This window comes from Sorex fumeus, unplaced genomic scaffold (genome assembly GCF_029834395.1).
Source record: "Sorex fumeus unplaced genomic scaffold, SorFum_2.1 ptg000047l, whole genome shotgun sequence".
Lineage (NCBI taxonomy): Eukaryota > Metazoa > Chordata > Mammalia > Eulipotyphla > Soricidae > Sorex > Sorex fumeus.
The window spans coordinates 147144-174120 of record NW_026606104.1 but is presented as its reverse complement, the minus strand read 5'-3'; the positions used below and the strand labels follow the sequence as shown (position 1 = coordinate 174120).

At 52.3% G+C, this 26977-nt stretch overlaps 1 protein-coding gene across 1 annotated transcript; it reads right to left on the bottom strand.

Annotated features, from left to right (window-relative positions):
- Positions 1-1189: 1189 nt before the first annotated feature.
- STRIP1 (striatin interacting protein 1) lies at positions 1190-19998 on the bottom strand. Its single transcript, XM_056123224.1, has 21 exons — positions 19784-19998; positions 17460-17529; positions 15778-15852; positions 15203-15337; positions 14997-15117; positions 14046-14114; positions 13033-13139; positions 12812-12939; positions 11410-11592; positions 10936-11153; positions 8793-8858; positions 8609-8672; positions 7112-7183; positions 6535-6609; positions 6285-6382; positions 4867-4993; positions 4670-4770; positions 4023-4089; positions 3495-3599; positions 2777-2981; positions 1190-1973 (listed from the first exon to the last, which is right to left on the bottom strand). Exons 1-21 carry the CDS (start codon positions 19961-19963, stop codon positions 1726-1728), a joined length of 2514 nt encoding a protein of 837 aa, XP_055979199.1. The 5' UTR covers positions 19964-19998; the 3' UTR covers positions 1190-1725.
- Positions 19999-26977: the final 6979 nt, after the last annotated feature.

Genomic DNA, 26977 nt, shown 5'->3' with positions numbered 1-26977 from the left:
CTCAAGGAGCAACCCTCTCCCTCCAGCTGCTGCCCAAGTCCCGCCTCCCCACTGCGGGGGGGGGGGGGGTCAACATCTGTCTCAGGGTGCCCTCCATCCCCTTGGGCACTCACTCCTTCCACAGTGAGGGTGGGTCCTGTTCACCTGCACGTCCAGGGCACGAGGAGAGGGCCCGGCCTGGGGTAGGCTTTCAAGGTCCAGGAGCAAGGCTACGGCTAGCAGCTGATGTACTCAGAGCAGCATGCTGGGGATGGAGGGCATGGGAAAGACAGGGTTTGAAGGTCTGAAAGGGTCTGATTTTCAGCGTTCAATTCATGGAGCATCAGAGGTACGAGGGCCATTAATACCAAGAGGTGTTGCCTGCATCTGTGGGCGGGACTTCCTCTTGGCCACCAGTTTCAGTAAAGCCTGACTCGATTGGGTCACCCAGGAAGTGAGTGTTAGAATCCAGGCTGAGCCAGCGCTGCCTGACCGGTTCACCCTTGGTGGGTCCACGTGGGCATAGCCTTGGGCAGACGTAAGAGACTAAGCTCAGGCTGCGGGACGAGGTCCATAGCACCTTGAGGCTACAGGTGCACGTAGCAAGGGCTCGGCCAGGATCAAGCTGAGTGGTCAGCTAGGCCCCTGAAGTTATAGTTCTGTCAAGAATCTCACCCCGAGCACACATGAGCCAACACCAGATCCTGCCAAAATTTAATCAAGGAGCAAGGAAACTGACCTGACCCAGAGAAGCCCAGGCCTCCGTCTCTGATGACCCCCATGCTAGGGCCAGACTCTTGTCTCGAGGCCACAGTGACTGAGCCAGGTGGAAGTGAGCACATGGGTAAATTCCAATCACCCCTCTCAGGGGACAAAGGAGGCAGCCTGGCAGGGACAAGTGGGTGTCCTATTCATGACGGGAAGAAAATCTACTGGAGCAAGTACAGGGGGAAGTACAGAGAGAGCACCTGCCTTGCTTCCCTTCCCGCTGACCATGGTTTGATCCCCGGCTCCCAAGCACTGACAGAGCTGGGAACAGCCTCTGCGCACTGCTGGGCATGGCACACCCCCGCCCCCCCAAAGGAAAGCCCACTTTGCAGAGCTGATGGGAACAGTCAGGGCCATACTTCCTGTAGCCAGGGCAACGTGGATTAATTTGCTTCCTTTTAATGTAAACAGAATACACAAACACATTGAAACCCTAACGGGACACAGGAGAATACAGATTTATATATAGATATTTACAGACCCTTGCAAACCCCGAGGACAAATGGCACCTCTGGTTAAGAGGGACTTTCTGTCCTAGTCTCAGCCACTCCCAACCAAAGGAGGAGCCAGGGACTGGGATGACACCCAAACCCACCGAGTACAACCAAGACGCTGACTCCCTGGCCTGGCCCAGGCTGCCTCCCTGGCTGGTCGGACATCTCAGGAAGTCAGCATGACCCTGCGGTCAGGGGCAGCGGGTCCCAGCCTAGCCCAGCCCTCCCTGGCCTTGGGGGAAAGGAAGACAAGAAACAAGTTGTAAACCATGGGATCCAAGAGAGGGAGGGCGAGACTTCCAGGCTGAGATAACCATCCGGAGAACTGGGCTCTCAGGCACAAGTCCTGGGCCAGCGCCGGACGCGCGGTGGGGCCGTGCTGCCACCTGCAGGGCGGCGAGGGTTCTGCAGCAGTGGCCCAGCACAGGCCCGGGCACCCGAACAGGCCTGCTTTGCTTCCCTTTCCAGCTCCCTGCACAGCAGCTCACTGCAACAGTTCCTCCCAGGAGATGGGCTTGGAGAAGACCTCCCTTTCCAACCAGAGGTCGTAGTTCATCTGGAAGTCCTCGGGCAGGTCCACCCGCTGTCCCAGGACGCTCTGCAGGCAGTTGTCCACAGGGAGGAAGTCGGGGTTGCTATGTGCTCGGTCATAGCGCCGAGCATTGAAGCGCTCGATGTTGGCACGAAGGGCACACTCCTCTGCCTGGAAGTCCCAAGGCCGGGCATCCAGGTCTGGACAAAAATGGGAGCTGCTGTTAGGGGGAAGCTCTGGGTAGTTCCCCAGAGTCCACTGTAGCTCAAGAGGCAGTGGAACCCTTCCCTGCCCATGTGGCCTGGCCTGAGGAATGATACAGCCAGAACCTTGGAGAGAGATGCTCGGACAGAGACTATACCTTCAGGGCCTGGGAGAGCCCTGGCTCAGCCCTCCTCTGGAAGTGTGCGCACATGCACAGATGTAAACACACACACACACCACAGACCATCACCATCAACCACCACCTCCCCTCACCCCTGCTCCTGAGGCACCAGCAGGCTCCTCATTTGCTCATTCTCTCAATTCCCTGACCAGGATCAGTGTACCCAGGTTCGGCACACAGGCAGAGGGTCACCTAGCCGTGGTCTGGGTGCCAGGAAGTGTGATAGTCGTGTAGCAGCCTGTTCTGCCCAGGAGGCTGAGGAGGCTGCCCGACAGGAAAGGAGAAGAGTCAGGGGCACTGGGAGAAGAGAATCAACCCCAGTTCATAGATCTGGCACTCGTCCAAAGTGAGGGCACTGCGAATGAAGGTATTACTCGAAGAGAGGGGGATGGGACTAGAAAGGATACGGGGCCGGGCATGGGGCACTGCTGATGGCAGGAAGCACTGGGAGCAGTGGGAATCTGGAGGGCCAGAAGCAGGGAAGAGAAAGAAGGCGTCAGAGCCTCCTGGGACTTCCCAGGAAGGGCTGGGGGGGAGATGGCAGCAAGCCATGCGGGGGCGGAGAGGACTCTGCAGAGCCAGACAGATGGGCCCACCCTCAGCTGTGTCTGGTCTCACCATTGCCGTAGGCCCAGTCGTCGTTGAGCCGATGCCGCACCTTCTGGTAGATGGCCGACATGGTCTTCATGTTGCTCTTCCGCCACTGGCGGCCAAGGTACTTGGTCTGCACCTTGAGCAGCTTTAGCACGTACAGCTGCATCATGGCCTGCTTCACCTTCAGGGCCCGCTTCAGGATGGGGGCCGACTTGAACACCACCAGCATCTAGGCCGCCAGAATGGCAGAAATAAAGGCTCCTGGCAATGCTGCCTTTGAGGTTCTGGCCAGGATCACCAGAACCCCTGTTTCCTGACTAGGAAACTCCTGGAACAAGGGACTGCCAGTGGCCAACATGGCAGCACCCCACAAGGCTGGAGAGAGTAGAGTGAGTGGGGCATTGGATGCCAGTACCCTATACAGTACACTGAGCCCTCCAGGAGTGATCCCTGAGCACTGCCAGTTGTAGCCCAGAAACAAATAAAATCCCAGCAGTGCTGAAGAGCCAACAGGAATTGCCAGTGGCCCTACCCTAGACCTGACTTCAGAAGCATCACAGGCCACCCCAGACCTGGGCTGGTGCGAACAGAGAGTTGGAGGCGGAGGAAACCTCACCGCATGGAGGCTCTGCTCAGTGCGCGGCTGAACCTCCTGTCCAGTTGTCCTGGGCACTTGGTGAGGGAGCCCCCTTTGTCCTCTGGTTGAGGGCTTTGATGCCTGGCACTATGTCTGCTGACTCACCATCGTCCTGGAGTGCTTCCACTTCGTCAGCTTGTTCAAGATCCGAAGTAGATTGATACACGAAAAGAGGTTCCTCCAGCAAAACTGGTTATTGTCCCCTGCTTCCTACAGGAAAGCCAGGGGCCTCCTCACCATCCCGTGGAGAGGCACAGCCCCGTCCATGGGCCTCCCACACCCCCTCACAAACGCTGGGCCTCTTGCAGCAGCCCTGGGGTCTCTACATTTGTGCCTCTGGTGCCAGGATCAAGCCCAGGTATCATACACAGAAGGCACATGACCTACTGCGCTACTCCCAGCCCCCGACAACTTTCCTGCAGGAAACGTGTAGCACAGGGGCCTCCTCCCGGGGAGCCCTGGGAGCTGGGCTCTGTCTATAGAGCGAGGGAAGCAACCCCACCAGTCGAGGCTCCAAAGGTCATATTCCTAAAAGTCACCCCTACACCCCATTCTGCGCACTGCACGCCTTTCCCGCAGGCGGCCTCTGGGAAGGAGCAGGCCAGGGGAAGAAAGGGAGACCAGGCCACGCACCAGACTCTCAGCAGTCAGCTCAGGCAACTCGTGCACCACGCAGTGCGGGTAATCCAGGACAGAAATGCTGCGGGGAGAGGCCAGGGAAAGTGAGGGGACAGGGCGGGCCCCATCTGCCCCACCCTGATTCCTGCAGCCGAGGCAGGAAACACCTGCCACAGGGCAATGCAGAAGGTCGTGCTAGGGTGAGACCTGTGTTGTGGTGGGGGAAAGGGAAGACCCTGACTCCTCCCTAACACCTCCTCCCTGCTGCACGATGGTGCTGGGCTGGGGAAGGGAATTCTCCAGACCATGAGTCTGTGCTAAGCCCTGCAGCTGCTGGTGCCCACATGCCCTGTAGGGCACATCTGAGGGACGGGCACTGCAATCTGGAGGGGAAGGTTAGCAGGCAAGTAGGTCAGAGGCTGGCAGGACTGGAGGCCAGGGTGGTCATCTGCCCGTGTCTGCTCAGGCTGAGGCCCTATCACCAGGCCAACCAGTCTCGAATGTGCCACGCACCCATGCTCAATCATCTCTGTGGCCCGAAGCCTGGCACAGGCCGGCAGCAGGTACTGAACGGGCTGAGTGTTTGGGAGAGGAGCAGGGAGGAGGGGCAGCAGGAGCCCTGTGTGGAGCCACACCCTTCCCTGCTCCCTGGTCCTCATCACCTGTTCTTGGCAGTGATGTATGACATGATGTTCTGATTGAAGAACTTCAGGATCAAAGGGATGCAGTTGGCGAACACCAGATGCTGGGCCATGTACTCAAACTGAAACCAACAGGGGGAGAGTAGGTGAGCCCGGGCAGGAGCCTGCGGTGCGAAGGAGCAGCAGTGTCCGCGGGCAGGAGGCAGGCTCTGGAGTACCTGGTAGACGTGGTTCAGCTTAAAGTGCTTGAGCAGCAGCAGCAGGACGGCGGAGATGGCCTTGACGATGACCTCCTTATGGCGGTTCACGTCCACACCCAGCTTCATGCTCTGCAGCACTGTGGTGCTGGAAACACAGGAAGGAGAAGCTATGCCACGCGCACAGCACCTCCACTTCTCGGCAGAGGCTCCACTGTCCTCCGTGTGCCTGTGACATCACGAGACAGCTGAGGGCTCCTCTAACACCTGTTCCTGCTGGCACCTTCCCAGCAATCACTCAACTTTTTGCTCTCCCATGAAACCCCACGGGCGTCCTTAGCCCATTTCCCTCCAAAACGAAACCTGAAGGTGTCCCGAAACCGTCCGTGACTCCCTGAGCTCACAACCTGGGACACTAGGCGCCCATGTACTATGAGCATGCTGAGATTGTCCATATGAGAGAGAAAAGGAGTCTGGAAGGTGGATAAAATCAGGGAGTCTCAAGTAAAGTTCGTTTCTCACTCAAAACTTCCCGCTGTGACTCTTTTGGGGGCCTCTCTGGGAGGTCAGAGGGCTACACTGGCAGCTCTGGAGCCACGCGGGGCTGAGAGTGGAGGCAGAGCCCTCTGCATGCCAGGTACCTGCTCCAGCCCTCTGAGGTCTTTCCTCAGCCCCTCACCCTGCATCCTCAATAGAGGATGTGGTATTTAACTATGAACCCCCCTCTCGAGGACGCCTGTGACATTCCATTATCAGTCAATCCTCCATCACCAGGCGATCACAGCTAGACTCGGGACCCAGTTCTGCAGGGACCTACACTCTGAGCTAGATGGGTGACACGGCCACAGCCAGGCCCGTCCCCCACGGAACAGAGCGGGCCTGCACTGTCAGTCATGGAGGAGAGCGTCCTGGGGAACAGGACAGAGCGGGCCTGTGCCATCTGTCTGGAGAAGAGAGCGCATCCCGGGTTGGAGCTCCGCAGGTCCGCATTCACCAGCCTGCATTCACCAACACGCAGGATACAACATGCAGGATCCAAGACAGGACAGGCCCCCACACCCTGCTCAGGTACAGGCCACCTCTGGGCAAGTGTCTGGAGGGTAAACCGACCCATCCCAGAGGCCCAGCAACAAAGTTCTCCAGGGACGGTGCTGGAAAACGCAGCCTTGGTGCAAGTCCCTTTACAGAGACAATGGCTTTCTCTATTCACTCCACAGCAAAGCAAGTCCACACTAGACGTGGGCCAGCTAGACTAAGCCACCTCTGCAACCTGCACAGCCAAACCTTCAGCCCTGTCTCTAGAACGATCCTAAACTTCAGCCTCGAAGGCTCAACAGAAGGTGGTCCAGAAGAAGAGAAACGAACCTAGAGAACAGTGGGACACAAGCAAACCGGCCCTTCCCCTCCACTGTGGCCACAACTTGCTCCAAGGCACTCACGGCATCTCCTCAGGCAGGACGTCGGCCAGGATGTTGATGGAGTCTGTTTTGGCTTTGGAGGTTGGAGCTGCGGCCAGCAGAATCTTCAGCAGCGCTATCTGGGGAAGGGAGGATGGTTCAGTTTGTCTGAGGGGCAGGCATGGAGGAGGTGGGAGACGGGGTAGAGAGTGACTGGCGGGGGTAGGTGGTAGGGCCAGACCACAGCAGGGACCCCCGATGGACAGGGGGGTCCGAAACACAGGCCACTCACCATGTACTGAGGCAGGCTGGGGAGCAAGCCTTGGTAGAGGGTTTCAGAAGGCACTTGCTCCACTTCCTCTTCTCCCTGTAACACAATGGGCACAATCACACACCCTGAGTCGGTGACTCAGCCGGGGGTTAGATATAGGTGGACAGTGCGAGCAAACTGAGTGACATGCTGCCAGTGCCTCCTGGTTATGACTCGTTAATCCCTACTTCATACAACACTATGAAGAAGCCTGTGTCATTCCCACTTCCTGGGCGAGGACACAAAAGCAGAAAGAGGTGCTCTGGGAGGAAGTGGGAGGCAGGGCAGGGTTCCACAGCAGGCAAAGTCCATGTTCTTTGAATTTGAGCCACACCAGGCCGTGCTGGGGTGGGGTGGCAGACATGTGGTGCCAGGGATCAAACCTGGCCTCCCAGATGTGCTCAGCCCTCTGAGCTCTCTGTGGCCAGGCAGACAGTCCTGACCCCAGTGTGAGACAGAGGCCACCCCACAGAGCTCAACCTGGAGTTCGGTGAGCTCAGGGCTGGGGGAGCCCAGTAGCACGGCCCACCCCAGCACTGGGGAAGAGGCTGCAACTCACCCCCGAGAGAGGAGAGCGAAGGTACTCCTCCTCCATCTGCACCTGGACCTCTGCGATGGACGTGTACTTGTGCTGGAAAAGAAGGCAACGACGCTGGGAACGCAGCAGTCAGCCTCAGCCACCCCCACAGCAGGCAGAGACCCCCCCAAATGCCCACCAAACACTTTCTTCTCCCACTAAGGTCCCTAAATAAGATCCTGAGCCTAGCCTAAAATATTTTTCTGAGTGGGCCTCTCTCACTTCCAAGAAGTATAAAATGCACATCATAGAGTAGGAAAAAGAAAAAAAAAAACAACAGGTACAAGAAGAAAAAGGAACTTCCCAAATGCTACAAAGAAAAATGACTAAAAGCAGAATTAAGGACTCAAAGACTTTCTTACTCTGTATTTATTTGTAATACAAGTACTTTGTAATAAAAATTTAAAAAATCTTTTTCCTTTTTCTTGGGGGTGGGAGGTGTGCAGTGGCTGGGCAAAACCCAGTGCTCAGGGGACCGGATGCAGGTGGCAGTGCCAGGGATCAAACTCAGGTTGTGCACGGCAACCGCCTGGCCCCTGTACTAATTTTCTTTCTTTTTCTTTTTGGGTCACAGCCGGCGATGCACAGGGGTTCCTCCTGGCTCATACACTCAGGAGTCACTCTTGGCGGTGCTCGGGGGGCCAGATGGGATGCTGGGAATCGAACCCGGTGCAAGGCAAACGCCCTACCCGCTGAGCTATTGCTCCAGCCCTCCGTACTATTTTCATGCTGAAACTTCAAAGATCTATTCAAAAACATACACAGAGTGACACTTCAGATTCATCCAGCAGCTGCTTCCCAACGGGAAGGATAAACACGTGCGAATCCTGTCTGCTCTCTTCCCGTGCCCCGGCCACACCAGCCCGATCTCACTAAATGTGGGGGAGAAACAGAGCACTCATAAAAAAAAAAATGAAAGTGAAGTTGGTGCTCTCTCCTCCTCTCGGGGCTTAAAGGAGCGGAACCTAACTCAAGTCGGAGATGAGGCCAGACCACTGCTCTGTGCACGAAACCTCGCTCTCTAGCTGTTCTCTCAGCAGCAAAGCTGACATTTTGAGCTCTCTGCCCACATCTCCATGTCAGCTACAGAACCTGAGCAAAAAAAGGGACACGCGACCCATCAGATATTGACCCCTCCAACTCTCAGGTAACTCATCTTGAATCACCCAGTCAGCGCCTAACAAAAGTTCAGGGACCCAAGAACTGTTTCAAGGCTGGAGAGAGAGTACAGCAGGCAGGGCAATTGCCTTGCAAGCAGCCAACCTAGGTTCGATCCCTGGTACCCCATAGGGTCCCCTGAGTCCACCGGGAGTGATCCCAGAACACAGAGCCAGGAATCACCGCTGAGTCTGGCCAAAAACACAAAAAAGGAAGAACCGTTTCCACGCTGGGTCTCTGTAGGCAGACAATAGTGTCCGAAGGCTTCTCCCAAAGGACCCAGCTCACTTTACTCACTCAGAACCAAATGAGGCCACCTACCTGTTTTAGTGTCTTGATGCTTTCGTGGATTGGCCTGGGCAGCCCCACCACTGTGTTTGTGTCACTGGAGAAGAAAGAAGGCCTGTGTTAACCCTGGAACCAAGCGGCCTGGCCCTCCCCTCACCAGAGGCTGGGAGAGCGGCCTCCTACGACCTTTCTTCAAAAGGAGCCGGATCACGCTCACCTGCCCAGAGTGTAGCCAATGAACTTGCTGCGGCTGGACTCGAGGAACATCTCAATGTCTTTCTCTCTGCCGAAGAAGCGAGCAAAGCAGACAATGTTATTTCATGGTGTCGCGCTGAGTGACACACACGACATGTGTAGAAGCTGAGCAATCAGAAGAAAATGTCTTCCACAATTGGTCTGTTTAAAATAAGAGAACTGGGGCTGGAGCAATAGCACAGCGGGTAGGGCGTTTGCCTCGTACGGCGGCCAACCCAGGTTCAATTCTCAGCATCTCATATAGTCCCCTGACCACCACCAGGAATAATTCCTGAGTGCAGAGCCAGGAGTAACCCCTGCCGGGTGTGACCCAAAAAGCAAAATAAAAAATAAAAATAACTCTGAAATTTGCGGATTTATTATTTTTCATGGTGCTATTAGATCAATAACCTGAAAATACAGTGTGTGGAACTGGTTTATTCATGAAATTACGTTGATATCGTAAGACATTTTTGGTTTTTATTTTGGGCCACACCCAGCAGTGGTTGGGGTTGCTCCCAATGCTGAGGACCAAAACGGCATTGGCGACACGTAAGAAAAGCACCTTTTTATTTTATTTTTTTGGCTTTTTGGGTCAAATGCACAGGAGTTTTGGCTTTGTACTCAGGAAATACTCCTGATGGTGCTCGGGGAACTATATGGGATGCTGGGAATTGAACCCAGGTTAGCTGCGCTCTAGCCCTGGAAAGCACCTTTTCAGGGTCTATTCTGTTTTGGGGTCAGAGCAGCAATGCCTGGGGCTGACTCCTGGTTCTGTACTCAAGGATCTCTCCCAGCAGTGCTGGGGGACCACGCCTGGTGTTGGGGATGAGCTTGCTGGGGATGAACAAGTAGGCTGCACAGAAAGTGTCTTCACCTCCACAGTATCTCTCCAGCCCCACGCAAGCACCTGACCCACTCCCTCTCTAGCCTCTCTTTGTCAGTGACAGCATGATTTATTTATTTATTTAAAAATTTTTATTAGTGAAACACCATGAGGTACAGTCGTAGACTTACAAATTTTTGTGCTTGGGTTTCAATTATACAATGATCGAGTACCCATCCCTCCACCAGTGCCCATTCTCCACCACCACTGATCCCAGTGTCCCTCCCACCCCGCCTCTGTGGCAGGGCATTCCCTTTTGTTCTCTCTCTCCTTTTGGGTGCTGTGATTTGCAAAAGAGGCATTGAGTGGCAATCATGTTTGGTCTATAGAGTGACAGCATGATTTATATCTCACTATTTATGAAAAGTCTGTCAACCAAAACTTCTCAAGCATTTACAACTTCTACTCTTACTGGGGTGTACATTTTCCTCTCTCAAACAACCAGAAAAACGTGTGTTTTGTGATGGACTGTTTTCTGTATTTAATCACAAACCACCTTTATCTTGGCCAAGAAAATGACTTTCAGTTATTTTTATTTTTTGGGTTTATTTATTTTTATTTTTTTGGGTTTTGGGCCATACCCGGCAATGCTCAGAGGTTATTTCTGGCTCTGCACTCAAGCAATTACTCCTGAAGTGCTCAGGGAACATATGGAATGCAAAGAAAGGCTGAGTCCGAAGAACCCGGCTTGACTGCATGCAAGTCAAATGCCCTACTATTTGTACTATTGCTCCGGCCCCAGAAAGTGACTTTTATACCGTCCGCCTGTTCATATTTTTCAAGCTGGTGTTTTTTTAATGCTATTTATTCATTTGTTTATTTTTTGTTATTTTGGGCCACATCTGGCAGTATTTGAGGTTTACTCTTGGCTCCTGGTGGGGCCCAGGGAACCAGAGAAGGTGCCAGTGATTGAATCTGGGTCAGCCACATGCAAGGCAAGTGCCCTACCCACTGTAACATCACTCCAGCCCTCAGATACTACTTGCATATATCCAGGTATTTCCCATGCATTGATTCACTGACATTAATCTCAAACATCTCAATTAATAGCCATAAATGAAACTATCCCTTGATTCAGAAGTTTTGTTAAAAATCCAACACAATCTCGGGATTCATGGAGATGTGTTTGCTGAGAGGTCTGTTACTTTTTCCTATTCTGCTTTACTGTCATCAAGTCTAAGTGAGAGACCAGATTGAACAACAAAAACAAAACGAAGTGTCCCAGAGGCCCGAGACTCACCTGACTTTGGGAGCCCATGGGAGCCCCTTTGGGCAGGTAAGCCTGTCGGTCTGGGGGTGCTGCAGTGGTGGGGGCATCACCTCATCCCGTTCCAGGGGAAAGGCCTCCCCTTCCAGGCTGTTGTCATCATCGTTCTCCTCCTCTTCCTCCCGAGCGTCGTCAGTCTTGTAGGGATCCCGCTCATTGAAGGCATCCAAATTGTCCTGTTTTATCAGGGCCTGAAAGCAGAGGGGAGGGAGTGGAGACCGTAAGAGCCCACTGATGACACACACCGCAGACGCAGGGAGGATAGAGCGGTGATCAGAGAGAAGAGGGAGATAATCCAGAGTGGGAGTCCGGAGAGGAGTCAAGGTGGGGCTTAACCGCCACTTCCTGCCCCTTCCCTATCAACTGCTGCATCCTAAGAACCACTTGCAGCCACGCTTGGCCAAGAACCAGGCAGGTGGCACTCCAAGGGGTCTCTGCGGCCCTCACCTTCAGCTCGCGACGACCCCTTTTCTGCTGCTGCTCAATCAGGTCGGAGGCTGATGCGGGGGGTGAGGCGGCCCTCATGCTGCGGATCACCTGGATGCTGTCCTCTGGCAGTGGGGGTAGGCCCAGCATGGCGCGCTTCTCAGCCTTCATACTCTGCAGCTCCTCAAAGCCGCCCAGTGTGCACTGCATCATGGCCCGTGAGAGACAGTCCATAAGTGGGTCCCGGGAAACCTGTGCCTGCCAGCCCCCGCCCCAGCCCCAGCCCCAGCTCCATCCACCATACTATTAGAGTGAGAAAAAGAGAGCAAGAGAAGGAGCAGTCTGAGTGAGCCGGTTAAGACTGCCTCTCTCTGGGTGTTAGCCACACTCTTCAAACAGAGCGAAAGGAGGAAGAAAAATCCAAGCCTGCCAGCTTCTAGACAGTCAGTGTGGTTCCCCGGCTCCTGGAAGGATGGGCGTGCCAATCTTTCAGAGTCAAACTGGGAATATGCTGTTAGATGCTCAAACTTCTGCTCAAAAGCTCCAGCTAGAGCTCCCCTCACCCTAATCCCAGTAGCACGCAGCCATGTTCAACTGCTCAGTTTCACTGTTTCTGAATTCTGCTCTCTCCTCTGGCTTCAGTGAGGCTTCCTGAGAAACCAACAGGATGTCTGGCCAAGATAAAATGCACAGAGCACTTGGAAGAGGCCCACACGCCCTGAGCTTGGGAGCCTGGTGCTGGCTCGCTCTGAAATAAGGGAAAGCAAGCCCCAAAGAGAAGGGCTGTCTGAACTCCAGCTCCACCTGCTCTCCTGGGGCTCCCGACAGCGGTTCCCCAGTCAAGGCAACTTCCCAAACCCCATTCCTTCCCTAGCCAGAGAGTTAGGGTTGGTTTACACCATGAGGAAAATGGAGAATTCCTCTTACTTCCTTCAACAGACATCTGACTGAGGGACCCCAATGACACCAGTTTGGATTGTGCCTTGGTAACTTTGCAAACACCAAGAGCAGGGACCAGCTCCAGGAATTGGGGCCCAAGGTCTGGTCTGACCCCAGGGTCAGTGCCTCTCTGGCCACGGGAAACCAAAAAGTGGCACTATGAGGTCAATTCCTTATGGGAAGCTTCTTTCAGAATCCTGTTTTCTGGGACTGGAGCAACAGTGCAGCAGGTAGGGCATTGCCTTGCACACAGCCTACCAGGGTTCAACCCCCAGCATCTCATAAAGTCCCCCTGAGCACTGTCAGGACCAATTCCTGAGTGCAGTGCCAGGAGTAAGTCCTGAGTATTTCTGGATGTGGCCCCCCAAATAAAACGAAACAAAATTCAAAACCCAGAATCCTGTTTGCCAAGCCAAGCGTTCTATAGCCATATCACCCAAAAGCAGAAGGCTATCTGGGAGGCCTCCCCTGAGGCAGCGCTCACCAGCACTGTCTTCCAGAGCAGCAGGAGCACCTTCTTCATGGGGAAGTGGGGCGCGTGGCCACTGCAGAATTTGGTCACCATCCCAAATAACATGATGGCAAATGGCTCGTTGTTGTACAGCGGAGAACCTGGAGGCAACAAGAAAGGATCAGGGCCAAGAGGGTCGGGACCTTCACCTCAGTGACCAAGAAGGGCCTGAGACAGGACCCCCAGTGTCCTACCCAGCTCGGCCCTGAAGGTCTGTCGCATCGTCCTCCACTCGGCCTTATCACTCTCACACTCCTGGTGAACCGTCTCCACAATCAGGTACATGATGTTGAGCAGGACCCTGAGGATGAGACATGACAAGAAGGGCAGGAAGGTGTGTGTGTGTGTGTGTGTGTGTGTTTGTGTGTGTGTGTGTGTGGCGGCGGCGCGGGGGTGTGGTCACTTGGGCGAGAGGAGAAGACACCCCTGCCTTCCTCCCATCCCAGCAAATAAGGAAAAGGTCTGTGAACACAGGTGACAGGGAAAGACTGTAACCTAGAGAAAACTGGGGTCCCACAGAGTCCTCCTGGGGCTTCTGTCATGACCCCTGTTGCTACGGGTGGGCTGAGTTTTGATTTCCAGTGCCCAGTAGAGTGCAGGTGCTTGGTGACTGTTCCTGGATAATGGACATGGATCAAGGGTGGTCACAAGTTCATAGCTGCTCGGGGTGAAAGGCAGGGTGAGGTAGCAGTGAGCTGAGGGGGTTGGGCGTGGGATGGAGAAGGCAGAGCAGGCGGTGTGGAACAGGTCAGTGTTTGCCAGGCCAGTGGGGACCTCAATGGCAATGAGGGCGACAAACAGGCCCCGGGATCCGAGCTACGGTGGGCAACCCCACAAGTCACCCATCAGACACGGACAGACACGGACCCAAAAGGAAGGCCCTGCCCTCTTCCTGTTTAGCAGCGGCTAGTGCCTTTGTAGCCACAGAACCTGGTGAACCTTCAGGACTGCCTACTGGTGGGGTCGGGCCAGGTGAGCCCGAGGACGCACTAGCAAGCGCCACGGCATGGGGCAATGGCGTGAGCAGGACCCCACACTTCACTGAAGTATGACCTCATCTGGGGTGAGGCCTGGGAGTCTCATCCTGGGGCGGCTGACCCATCACGCACCACACAGGGAAGAAACCCAAGAGACCCTCCCGTGACCTGGGCCCTGGCTGGGGCTCATCCGGGGCCAAAGCTCAGGGAGCCCGGCCTGCCTGCCTCACCTCAGGTCTGTGCTGTCAGCCAAGGAGATGGCAGGTTTCCTCACGGCACTGCTGCAGGCGGCACTGTTGCTGTGGAAGAAGAGAAGGTTGGAGTTTCTTAGGGAGGAGGAAAGGGACACTCCGATAGCCGACCCTGCGGAGGAGCATGAGGACCCAAGACTGCACGAAGCTCACAGGAGCCAGTCATGAGCTAGGGCTCTAAATCAGGCCATGGTCAGAAGCCAGGCTTCGACAGTAAGGAGCCCTAGGCCTTGGACAAGGTGTTTCACTAGTCCGCTTTTGGCTCTGTTTGGTGGGGTGTTTGGGGGAGAGTGGAGGGGAGGGCCGTATGGGCCGTGCTCAGGGTTCACTCCTGGGGGGAAGATGAACACATGGGGTGCCTGGATAGAACACAGGTTTGACATGGGTAAGATAAGCCCCCTACTCTTGCACTATTTCTCTGGCCCCGCTTAACTTCCCCATGCCTGTTTATTTCTCTGCAACAACATCTGTGTCACTAACATGACTGTCTGAGGCCTTAAGACAGTGCCTGGACCACAGAAGTATTTCAAGCATGTTCTTAACTTTGGTTACTGATGGATAGTACCATCCTTGGATGAGCTGCATTGACCTGTCCACCAGACATAGGACCTGTGTTGCCACAGGCCTTGACCCTGGTGCCAGATCGTGTTTGGCCTGGGGGGGAGGAGGGGGAGGAGGGAAAAGCAGCATCAACAGTGCAACTACAGGTTTCAAGGAACTGAGAAGCTCTCTCAGGAACGGCAGGCCAGGGAAGGCCCTGACTGTCCAGGGGTGCAAGACCTGAGCAAGCAGCTTCTGTTACTCAGCCTGGTTGGTTAGAACCCTCGGCTGCAAAGGGCCAATGCCGGAAGCCCTCTCTCAGCCTGCTAGTTTTGCAAGTTCTACCCCCGCCCCCCCCGCTGCTCCCCCAAGTCCCTTAGAAGAACTCACTCGATCTCCATGTTCAGAAGTTCCACCAAAGCATTGAACGTGCCCACCTCGAGGAGCAGGAAGATATTGTAGCGCATCCAGGACTGTACCTCTGCCTCCGAGCTACACTCCCCAAAGGTGCCTGCGACACAGGGCGGGTGACAGAGCGCTCCCCACAGCTGAGGGGCGGCAGCCGGGGACGCAGGGGTGGGGCGTGCTCTCTGTACCTTGAGCAACATAGAGAATTGCTCGAGCCACTTTGAGTCTTTTCTCCCTGGCAGTGACTTCCAGACCGTCGAGGAGCCTCATGGCATGGGTGCGGTGCTGGTTAGTGTCCAGCTCAGTCCACTTCTTGTCTGTCACTGCAGGGAAAGAGGTCAGTTACACCTGGGCCCAGAGAGGAGTCTCACCAAGGAAGGACAGCACATGAAGCCACCAAACTCAGGAGCCACAGGACACAGATGTCGGGAAATGTAAGGTCCCTCTAATAAGGGAGATGGTCACTGGCTGCTCTAAATAAATGGACTTTTCAGGCTACTTTGGATGCGTTTTAAGCCTAGAAGGCCCCCAATTCCCCTGCCTCATTCACATTCAGAAGAGCCACCACCACAGTCTCTACAACCCCAAGGCCAATGTCACCCCCAGCCTCAACCCCAAGGCCAATGTCACCCCCAGCCTCGGAAAACTGTGGCCGGGCAGGTTTCCATTCTGTAAGGACTAACTCATCCGGCTGACTGAAATACCCCTACCACTCTCAGGTGATGAGAGGTGAGGAACCGAGAAGGGGTGGGAACAACCTTACCATGAATCCGGAAGTCCTCCTCAAAGCATTTCCTATTCATGAGAAATTCTGGCCCTTCTGTGTAGCTGTAAAGTTCTGTGAAGAACAAAGTCTCATGAGCATCTGCGCCACTTCATATGGCCTCCTAGGCAGCAGGAAAGGCAGACATCTACTTTCATGCCCAACTGTGGCTCTGGTCATAGTGACTTCTGGCCTTCTGACATCTGCATTAGGGAAAATGCAAGCTTGCCTTGCAGATGATAACCAGGGTGCCAGTTAGGCAGGAACCCAAGAATTTCCAGTGCAGTGCATGGCCATGCCACCACATCATGCACACATGTCCCTTCAAGGCAGCTAATCCCCGAAATGACCTTTTGCCATGGATGCCTACGCTGCAGATCAGGCTGACCACACAGAACATGTGAACAGCAGCGGCAGTGACAGATGTACACAGACGCAGGGACATCTGTAGGCATTACTCATGATTCCCTGCCCAGGAGCAACCACTGCCGGGGTTAGTGTCTGGTGAAAGAGCATCACTGGCCCCAGGGGTCTAGAGCACAGCCAGCCGAGCTGGCCACACAGACACTTCAAAAATCAAGGCCAGGATGCAGAGAGATAATAAATACAGTGAGCGGCGTAGCTTGCCTTGCGCACAGCCTAGCTGGGTTCTATCCCTGGCACTCCAAATGGCCCCTCAAGCCTCGCCACAAATGATTCCTGAGCACAGAGCCAGGAGTAAGCCCTAAGCATCACCAGGTGTGGCCCCAAAACAAAATGAAACAAACAAAAAAAAAATCAAGGCACGCCAAAGTTATGAGATACACATTAATGTATTATACATGCACGCCTGCAAACATACAATGCGTGCAAATATACTTATATACATACAGGAAAAACTTGGAGGGGGGGTAAATAAACTACAAAATAATATTCGCAGGATCAGAGATAGTACAGGGGATAAGGCATTAGCCTTGCACGTGGTCAAACCTGGTTCCAGCCCCAGCACCACATATGGTCCCCCTGAATACAGAGCCATGAGCAGCTCCTATGCACAGCAGGGTGTGGCTCACCCCACCTCCAATCAGCTCCCCACTCCCCATAACTATAAAGAGACATTCACTCATAATTTTCCTTCAAGTATTTCATTTCATTTCATCATCCTGTTATTCATCGATTGCCTCGAGCAGGCCCCAGTAACGTCTCTTTCATCCTAACCCTGAGATTATATTCAAGGCTCTTTAGGAGAATGAGACCCATCATTGTTACTGGTATTTGGCATATTTGGTAAGTCACGGGGAGTTTGCCAGACTCTGCCCTGTGGGCAGGCTACATTCGATAGCCTGCAATTTTGTCCAAAGTAGGAATGAGATAATAAGATGTCATAAAAGATGTTCTGATAAGATGTCGCGCGGCCGCGAATGCTGCCGGAGCCCTGGTCGGGGCAGGGAGGAAAGCTCAACCCGCTCCCCTCCAACGGGCCCCGGCGAGGAACAGCCAGGCGCGGGGGCAGACTGCACTGTTCTCGTCCGGGAGCTGGATTTTATAGTCTCTGAGTCTTGGCCATTGATGGGATTACACGGCGCCAGGGGGCCAGGTGGTGGGTGTGACCCCCGCCTACTGGAATTTGGAGGATCTGGGTGGAGGATGCTCGAGTATAGTAAGGAAACTAACTAAATCAGTAATGTGAAGTCCTGTTTTACCGGAGAGCTCTGCAGCCCACTTGTCAGTATCAGCATACTCAAACTCCAGGTCCGGTGACTCGGAGAAGCCCTGCGGAGACGGAGGAACACACAGGATCACTGCCAGGATTTGCCTCCTGCAACCCTTCAGGTGCTGCTGTGTCCCAAGACACAGGTTTCAGCAGAACACTGTCTCACACGGTAGCTTGGGTCTCCCTCGTAGACCCTCCCAGAGCCCCTCACACTCCTCCTTCGGAGCATCCAGACACATTCACACTCGTACTTAATGGCCAAGATCACCCACCAAGCCTTCTGAGAGACGAAAAGTACCCTGAGAACAGGGTCTTCGTCCATTCTGTCCAGTAAATCCAAGATGCCCAGCACAGTACATGAATGAATGAATGAATGATGTCCTCTCAATTAATCATCATCTATGTCTTCTGTACAGTAAGTGACCACTTCACAGGAAGCCTCTCTTGGGCTGGCTAGTGGGCAGTCAACAGCGCAGGACAAAATGAGCACAGACACCCTCAGCCCTTCTGTCCTCTCAGATCTCACCGAGCATTGACAGAGTAGGCACCAGCTAACAGAATGCTTCCCTCCCACACACAGCAGAGAATGCAACAAAGAGAGTTTCAACAAATGCTTAGGACAGGTGATCTTTACAGCTTCCTAAGAGAGAAACGAAGAATATAGGTAATATCCTAAGGCTCAGTGATAGTTTCCCTGGAAGGCAACAGTCACCCTCAAAACATTAAGAACATACACCTAACTGCTGCAGCAGGAAGAACACCTTATCCAGGCAAGAGCGACAGAATGTACCGACATATCCCTCAACAAATGAAATGCTGAGAACAAAAAATGGTGAAACTTGCCAAAACTAATGAATTCAACACCACAGACTATGGGCACTCATCAGCAGCCAGCTTCCCTGTCCTCCAAGACCCGAGCAAGCTCCCAGACCCAGAGCTGATCCCCTGGCCCCAGCTGGTCTAGGAAAATCTATTCAGGCAAGTTTCTGGAATCAGATGTGTTCAGTTCATCCACTCACCTTCCCTGTGTGGTGTCCATGTGCAAATTAAAAGGCGGAGATTTAAAAGCATCAAATGAGTGCTTATTCAATCATTCACAGCTACTTTAGAACTCTGACACCCCGAGTTACAAAGTTATTCATGTTTGGTTTTCAGGCATACAATGTTTCAGCATCCATCCCTTCACCAGCGTCCACCTCCCTCCACTAATGTCCCCCAGTCTCCTCCCACCCGCAGCCTGACTCTATGACTGGCATGTTCATTATAGATTCTAATTATACCTTTCTTAAAAACTGTAACTCACTCTCTCATGGGTGGATTCATTATCACTGAAAAACTAATGGCCCACACATCACCCCAAAGACCAGTTTTATGGCTTTTTCAAAACAATTCACTTTGACCTCAAAGTCCTTCTACTTTGCACCGAACGAACACACACACACACACACACACACACACACTTTTTAATCAGATGTTCTACCAAAGGTTCACACTTGCTGACAACACTCCTAAAAAAGGGAGCCAGCCAGAAGAACTTGATTAGTGTGAACGACCAAACACATGAGCATGAAAACACACACACACACACACACACACATACACACACACACACACACACACACACACACTTTTTAGTCAGATGTTCTACCAAAGGATGGCACTTGCTGACAACACCCCCCAAAAAAGGGAGACAGCCAGAAGAGCGTGACTAGTGTGAAAGACCAAACACATGAGCACGAACACACAGACACAAAGACACACACACACACACATTTTTAATCAGATGTTCTACCAAAGGATGGCACTTGCTGACAACACCCCCCAAAAAAGGGAGCCAGCCAGAAGAGCGTGACTAGCGTGAACGAATGAACACACACAGACACACACACACACACACACACACACACACACACACACACACACATTTATAAGAGGACGTTCTACCAAAGGATCGCGCTAGCTGACAACACCCCCGAGGGAGCCGGCCAGAAGAGCTTGACTAGCGTGAACGAACACACACACACACTCTCTCTCTCCCACTCGGCACCCCCGAGGGAGCCGGCCACGGGGGGGACGGGGGGCGGCCGGCGCGTCCCCGCGGGGTGCGGGTCCCCCTCGGCCGTGCCTCGGGCCGCGGTCCCCGCCCGGCCCCCCGGAGGCCGTCCCGGGCGGCGGGGCTCGGGGCGCCCCGGGAAGCCGGCCTCGCCTCGCCCCGCTCCCGGCTCCCGGCTCCCGGCTCCCGGCCGCGCCCCCGGGAAGCCCGGCCGGACCCCGGCGCCCGCGCGCGCCCCGCCCCGCCCCGCGCCTCCGCACCTCCGAGTCTTTGCGCTGGCCGCGACCGAACTCTCGCGCCTTGCCGCCCGGCAGGAGGGCGCCGCCGGCCCGCGGGGCCCCGGGGGGCGGCTGCGCCACGGCGGGCGGCGGCGGCGGCGGCGGCTGCGGCTGCTTGTTGTTCGTGACCAGCGGCCCGGGGCCGCCGGCTGCCGGCTCCATCTTGGCCGCTCCACACCCCCGGCTCGATTCGCGGACCCGAGCCCGGATGCAAGTCTCGCGCGACCTCCCCCACGGGCCGCGCCCCTGCGTCGCCATGTGAGGTGTGGCGGCGAGCGCGGACGCCATCTTAACTGCGGAACCTCTCGCGAGATCTCCTCGGCCGGGAATCGTGTCTGGGTCTCGCCGCTCCCTCGGCTCGGCTGGGGTCGGGGCAGGTCTCCGTGGTCTCGTTTGGGCGGTCTGGCCCTCGTCCCTCCGCCACGCCCGCGCCGCCCCGCGCTTGTCACAGCTACAGGCCTCTTCAAAGCTCCAGAGGGCCGTCTGGAAGCCCTTATAAAGCTCTAAGGGCCGAGGGCAGGGCGTTTGCCTTGCACGCATTCCACCCGGTTCGACCCCTAGTACCCCACGTGGTCCCAGGTCCCCGCCAGGAGTAGTTCCTGGGTGCAGAGCCAGGAGCCACCCCTGATCCAGCATTTGGTGAAGGTCCCCCGCGCTCAGAGCACTGCAGCGATAGAATGGGGAGCAAACCGAGATTCTCTGCCCTCAGCACAGAAAAGCCCTCGACTCCGCAGAGACGACGACTGCGAAGACAGTGTTGGGGAAGGCAGACACGATCCTCGCCAGGGGTCACTCGCAGGGCCCACACGTTGCAGGCAAGCGCCCTACTGTCCCCACGCCACGACAAATGAGCTTTGGAAGAGAGCGAGCATCATGCAAAGATCCACGGAAGCAGCCCCGGCAGAATGACCTGCAGCGCGGTGGGAGCTTAAGGAGGAGGGGTTGTGATCAGGACCAGATAATAGAGGGCCTTAAGCGTCGTGGGGAGGACTTGGGGTTTTATTTTATATTTTGGCTTTTGGGTCACACCCGGCAGTGCTCAGGGCTTACTCCAGGCTCTGCGTTCAGGGCTCATTGCTGGCTGGCTCAGGAGACCCATCTGGGGTGTTGGTTCTCGAACCCGAGTCCGGTGTGTGTAAGCGCCCTTCCTACCCGTTGTGATCTTCTGGCTCCGTCTTTGAATTTGGATCTAAGTTAAAAGGAAAACCAGAAGACGGAGAGATAGTATAGCCGCTCAGGGCGCTTGCCTTGCACATGGCCAGCGGGTGTCAATTCCAGGTATTCCATATGATCTCTCGGGGCTGCAGGGAGTGATTCCTAAGTGCACGCACAGCTAAGAGTAATTCCTGGGCAAGGCTGGTGTGGCCCAAAAACAAAAACAGAGAGAGAGAGAGAGAGAGAGAGAATTCAAAAACAAGAATAAAAGGAAAACCATTAACAGTGTTAGCCAGGGACTTGCCATGATCTAAAAGACTGATCTGGCTTCTTTTCCAGAATCAAGTGGTGAGTTGCAAGAGCGGATGAAGCCAAGCAGGTTCAGGAAACTGCATGTATTGAATGGATCGTAGCCTGCTCCAGGGAGGAGCACTGAAGGACACATTTCTATGTATGCAGGTAAATTTATATGCAGGTAAATTTGTCTGGATTTGCTGAAGGGATTGACTCCTATCAGTAGAATAGAAACAGTCTGGGATTCCTAGCTTTTTGACTTGACAACTGAATGGGTGATTGTATTGCTTATTGACATAGGGGAGTCTGGGAAAAAGAAAAGCAGGTTTGGGGGAAGATCAAGATTCCTGGTTTTGGGGCTGGAGTGACAGTGCAGTGCGGAGGACGTTTGCCTTGCATGTGGTGCACCAGGGTTTGATCCCTGGCATCCCATATGGTCCCCTGAGCACTGCCAGGAGTGATTCCTGAGTGCAGAACGAGGACTAAGTCCTGAGCATTGCCAGGTGTGACCCAAAAAACCAAAAAGCACCCCCCAAAATTGAAATGGCAATCTTCAGATGCTCATTCGAGATCTTAGAGGTGATGTACAATAACAACCTTTTACTGTGCTGTAAAGTCCCTAAAGGCAGTCTGTCCATCTCTGTTTCCCTGGAGATACATCACAGCAGTTCCACATCCTAAGCTTGGTTCCAGGAAAGTCTCTTCGATGCAAGTTCTGGGGCCTATCTGTAATTTCCATCAGGGGCCCACAAAGTGGGTGAGTTAAGCCTTTGTTGTAAAATAATAGAGTCACAGATGTTATACTGCTGCTTTGTCTTGGCTTTTGTCTCCTTTGCCCCTGAACCTTCTCCGATCCAGGAATAGACTTTGTAAGTTAGTCTTTTCCCCAATCTGGGCTCAGCTAAACTAATACGGAAAATGAAGGAATTGCAGGCAAAGGACCAGTACTGACAACCTTTTGATAAAGTCAACAAATCCCACAGAACCAACACACAACCAATGTCTAGTTTTAATAACCACAGACCAGTCGCATTCTAATTTTACCATGAGCTCTCTCCTTCTGGGGTAGAGAGGGGGCAAACACCTTTAAACCCCCTATATTATTACAGCTACATTCAGAATAAGGCACATTTTGATTAGTTATTCCATTTATAGCAATAGAACCTAAAGGAATAATCGAAGATTTAGACAAAGTCATTATGATGTTCCAGGAAGTGCTATTATCAATAATGTATTTATTTCTCAGCCTAATTTGAGAAATTAACGGGCATGCATAATATTGAATATAGGAAAGCAATTAGCATTGTTCTTGATATTAGAAAGAATTACTAGCGATGGGAGAATATGCTTATGATATAATAGAATGTACTGTTGAATTTCAATGTGGTTGTGTATAGAAAGAAGTCTAGGAGGTAGTACACCAAAATCTTAGTAAACTTTATTTCTGGGTGATAGAAAAATAGGCTATTTTCATTTTTTTATACTTTTTAGCACTTTTCAAATTTTTATAACCAATATGCTATGATTATTGAGGTACAATCCATATACAATAAACTGGACATATTCAAAGCATAATACTAGAAATACTTTGATGTTTTTAAATATAATTTTTTTTTGCTTTTTTAGGTCACACCTGGCGATGCACAGGGGTTACTCCTGGCTTTGCACTCAGGAATTACTCCTGGCAGTGCTCAGGGGACCATATAGGATGCTGGAAATTGAACCTTGGTTGGCTGCAAGGCAAACACCTTACCCTCTGTACTATTGCCCCAGCCCCTAAATATAATAAAATTTTATTCATAATTAATACCCTAATCATTTCCAAAAGTTCTTTATACCCCTTGGTCATTGTTCATTTGCTTGAAGTCTCTCTGGGTACCTCCTCCATCCCCTGCCAACCACTTCCAAGCTTTCTGATGTCATAGATTAATTTGCTTTTGATTTAACTTTATATAAATAGACTTACATAATACGTAATTGGGAAAGAGGTCACTTCCAGCAGGCTCAAGGGCCCTGCAGTACTGGGAATTAAACCTGGGGCACTCTTGTGGAAATCATGTACTACTCCAGCTCTTTGATACATTTATATACTCCTTTCTTTTAATTCTGAATTTTTTTCATTCATTTCATTCATCATCCTGTTATTCGTCGATTGCCTCGAGCAGGCCCCAGTAACGTCTCTTTCATCCTAGCCCTGAGATTATATTCAAGGCTCTTTAGGAGAATGAGACCCATCATTGTTACTGGTATTTGGCATATTTGGTACATCACGGGGAGTTGGCCAGACTCTCCCCTGTGGGCAGGCTACATTCGATAGCCTGCAATTTTGTCCAAAGTAGGAATGAGATAATAAGATGTCATAAAAAGATGTCCTGATAAGATGTCCCAGCTGCGCAGTTCCGGGAGCTGGATTTTATAGTCTCTGAGTCTTGGCCTTGGCCGTTGATGGGATTACACGGCGCCAGGGGGCCAGGTGGTGGGTGTGACCCCCGTCTACTGGGATTTGGAGGATCTGGGTGGAAGATGCTCGACTCCAGTCCGAGTAGGCTTGGAGATCTCGGCCCCGGAACCCGCGTGGCTTTGTCCCTCTGCCAGTACCTTCATGTGTACGGAGAGTGGTCTCGGCATGGTGGTGGCTGGTCCTGGAGGTCTTCGGCTGCCCGGAGCCCTGGTCGGGGCGGGGAGGAAAACTCAACCCGCTCCCCTCCAAGGGACCCCGGCAAGGAACAGCCAGGCGCAGGGGCAGGAGACTGCCTGAATTTTTTTACTCGGCATAATTTTTTGTTTCTTGCAGTGCTAGTGATTGAACTCAGGGCCTCACACATGTAGGACAAGTATCTTACTGCCAAGACACATCAGTGACCCCCTAACATAGTAATTTTAAATGCATCTGTCTTGTCGTATGATGACCAGTACTCATAAATAGTATTCTAGTGTTTGTCCAGTGACAAATTGATAGCCATGTGGGTTGTCTGCAGTTCTCCTGGTTTGTTTAAACTTAATAACAAGAAATAACATCATTTTCAAAAATAAGAATGGTCTGAACTTGGGGCTGGAATAATAGCACAGTGGGTAGGGCATTTGCCTTGCACACGACAGACCCGGGTTCGATTCCAAAAAGCAAAAAAAAAAAAAAAAGGTCTGAATTTGTTTGTTTTTTAAGAGCAATAGTCTGATCTGTGCTGAATGAAATACAAGATCATCAGCCTGTTTCCAGTTCAGAATTCTAAACAGGAGTTCCTGATATTGTACTACTTTCGAGCTCCAGGGAATCTTTGCTCTTTCACCCTCAGAAAAATGCCTTGCACTGTATTCCATTTGGCATCTGGGAAAGGAAAAACAAAAAAAGAGCCCCAAATAAGAAGGAGCCAAAGAACAACTGGATAACTCCCTCCAGTTTCTAAGAAACTTTCAGGAAAACACAACCCAGGAGAAAATACACGTTGCAGAAAAGCCTCCGTGCACTTCTCTTCTCTCCTACTCTGTAAAAAGAGCACGTTCTCACTGTGTGAGGTTACCGTATCAGCCAATTTATATGAACTCATCGAAAACCCTAAAGCTCTTTTCTCCTTTTCTGGAGGGGGGTGGTGTTGGGCTATATCCAGTGGCGCACAAAGATTGCCATTCCGGCTCTGTGTGCAGGAGTGATCGTTGGCAGAGCTCAGGGAACCGTATGCAGTGCTGGGGATGAAACCTAGGTTGGCAAAAGCAGCCGCATTCGAGGTAAGTGCTTTACTCTCTATAATCTCTCTGGCCTCCTTTCTGTTTTTCTGTTTTTATCTGTTTTTGAGCCACACCTGACTCTGCCCAGGGATCACCCCTGGTGATACTCAGGGGACCATGTGTGGTGCTGAAGATTGAACTGGGGCAGTTGCATGCGAGGCAAGGGACTTGTCCTGTATTATCTCCAAGGCCCTCTTTGTTTCTGACCCAAACTCAGTACCCCAGGTCTACTCTCAGCTCAGTGCTTGGATGTGTTCCTGAAGGAGCTCAGAGGACCGTGTGGTGTCAGGGATACAATCCCAGACTCCGATGTGCAATGCATGCACTCTGGCCCTTTGAGCCATATCCTGAGTCCCAGCTTCACTGTTTTTATGAGTTGTGTTTCCTGTTACTTCCTCTCGTAGTTTCAGTCTCATCTTTAAACTGGTGAGTTCCATAGTCTTTGACTCATGGGGTTATTGTGAAGGTCAAGTATGTTACTGTATAAAGCATTTATAATTTAGTTTTTGATAACTGGCAGCAAAACCTCATCTAAACTATTGGGAGGGTATCACTCATCCTTCTTTATCCTGTCACTGTCCATCACTGTCACCGTCACTGTCACTGTCCTTCCGTTGTTCATCGATTTGCTCAAGTGGGCTCAGTAACGTCTCCATTGTGAGACTTGTTGTTACTGTGTCTGGCGTATCGAATACCCATGGGGAGCTTGCCAGGCTCTGCCCTGTGGGCGAGATACTCTTGGTAGTTTGCCAAGCTTTCCGAGAGGGGCAGAGGAATCAAACCCAGGTTGCCTGGGTCAGCCTCATGCAAGGCAAATGCCCTACCTGCTGTGCTATCGCTCCAGATCCTTTATCCCGTATTCTATATATATATTCTTATACTTAACTGCAGAAACATTAACATATTTGATTATGGACTATTACCCCACAATCCCCTAACAGACATTACACAATATAATATATATTCAGCTACTTTCTCCCCCCTCCAAAAAAAAATTGAAATTCTTTTTTTTCAGACACAGGGTTTTCCATCCTGGACCACCATTTATTCCTTGTTGGCCAGGTAACCGGTTTGACAACTCGACAACGTGGGGAAAGCTTGCCCTCTGGTGGTGACAGTGGAGAAACGTGCACAGAATGGCAGGATGCGGGAAGAACTAACTCAGGCTTCATATGTGCAAAGTGTGCGGTTTATTACGTAGCTATCGGCCAGACCCCCAAACAATTCTCTTTGGAGGACATTAAGGCATGTATCTAAGAGCAGAGAAAAAATTGTAATTAATATTCATTAAAGTAATTCAATTACTTAAATAAGTTAAATTTAGCATTTGTGAATTTAGCAAATGTTAATCACTTTAGAAATACTTTTTTTCTTTTGGGGTCATACCCAGCGATTCTCAGGGGTCATTCTGGCTCTGCACTCAAGAATTACTCATGAAAGTGCTTGTGGGACGCCAGGGATTGAACCTGTGTCAGCTGCGTGCAGGCGAATGCCCGACCCACTGTACAACTGTTCTAGCCCACAGTAGGGATATTTTGAATATCCAATTAAAAAACTTAACTCCTTAAACATTTGCAAATGCATTTGTACTTTTTTGGGGGTGGGGCACACTCCTAACTCTGTGCTCTGGGATCACTCCTGGCAGGGCTCAGGGGACCATATGGGATGCCGAGAATCAAACTCAGGTTGGCCATGTGCAAGGCAAGTGCCCTTCCCACTCTACTATCTCTCTAGGCCCTTTCCCCCAATACTTTTTAAATTACTCAGCTTTCTGAGATGTTTTCACCCCACCTTTGAATACTGGTCAGGATGCTGGGAGATTTGACAGCTGATACCTGGACTATAACATTTGTTCAATATTTTTTCTTTTCTAATGGTTTCATTCTCTGAAGTTTCTGCTGACCTCTTTTTACCTACAAAAATGTAAATGTCTGCCAACACACTGTTCCCTTTGTAGCTAACAGCTTTTATTCCTGAAGTCAGCGAACTTTTTCTGTAAAGAGC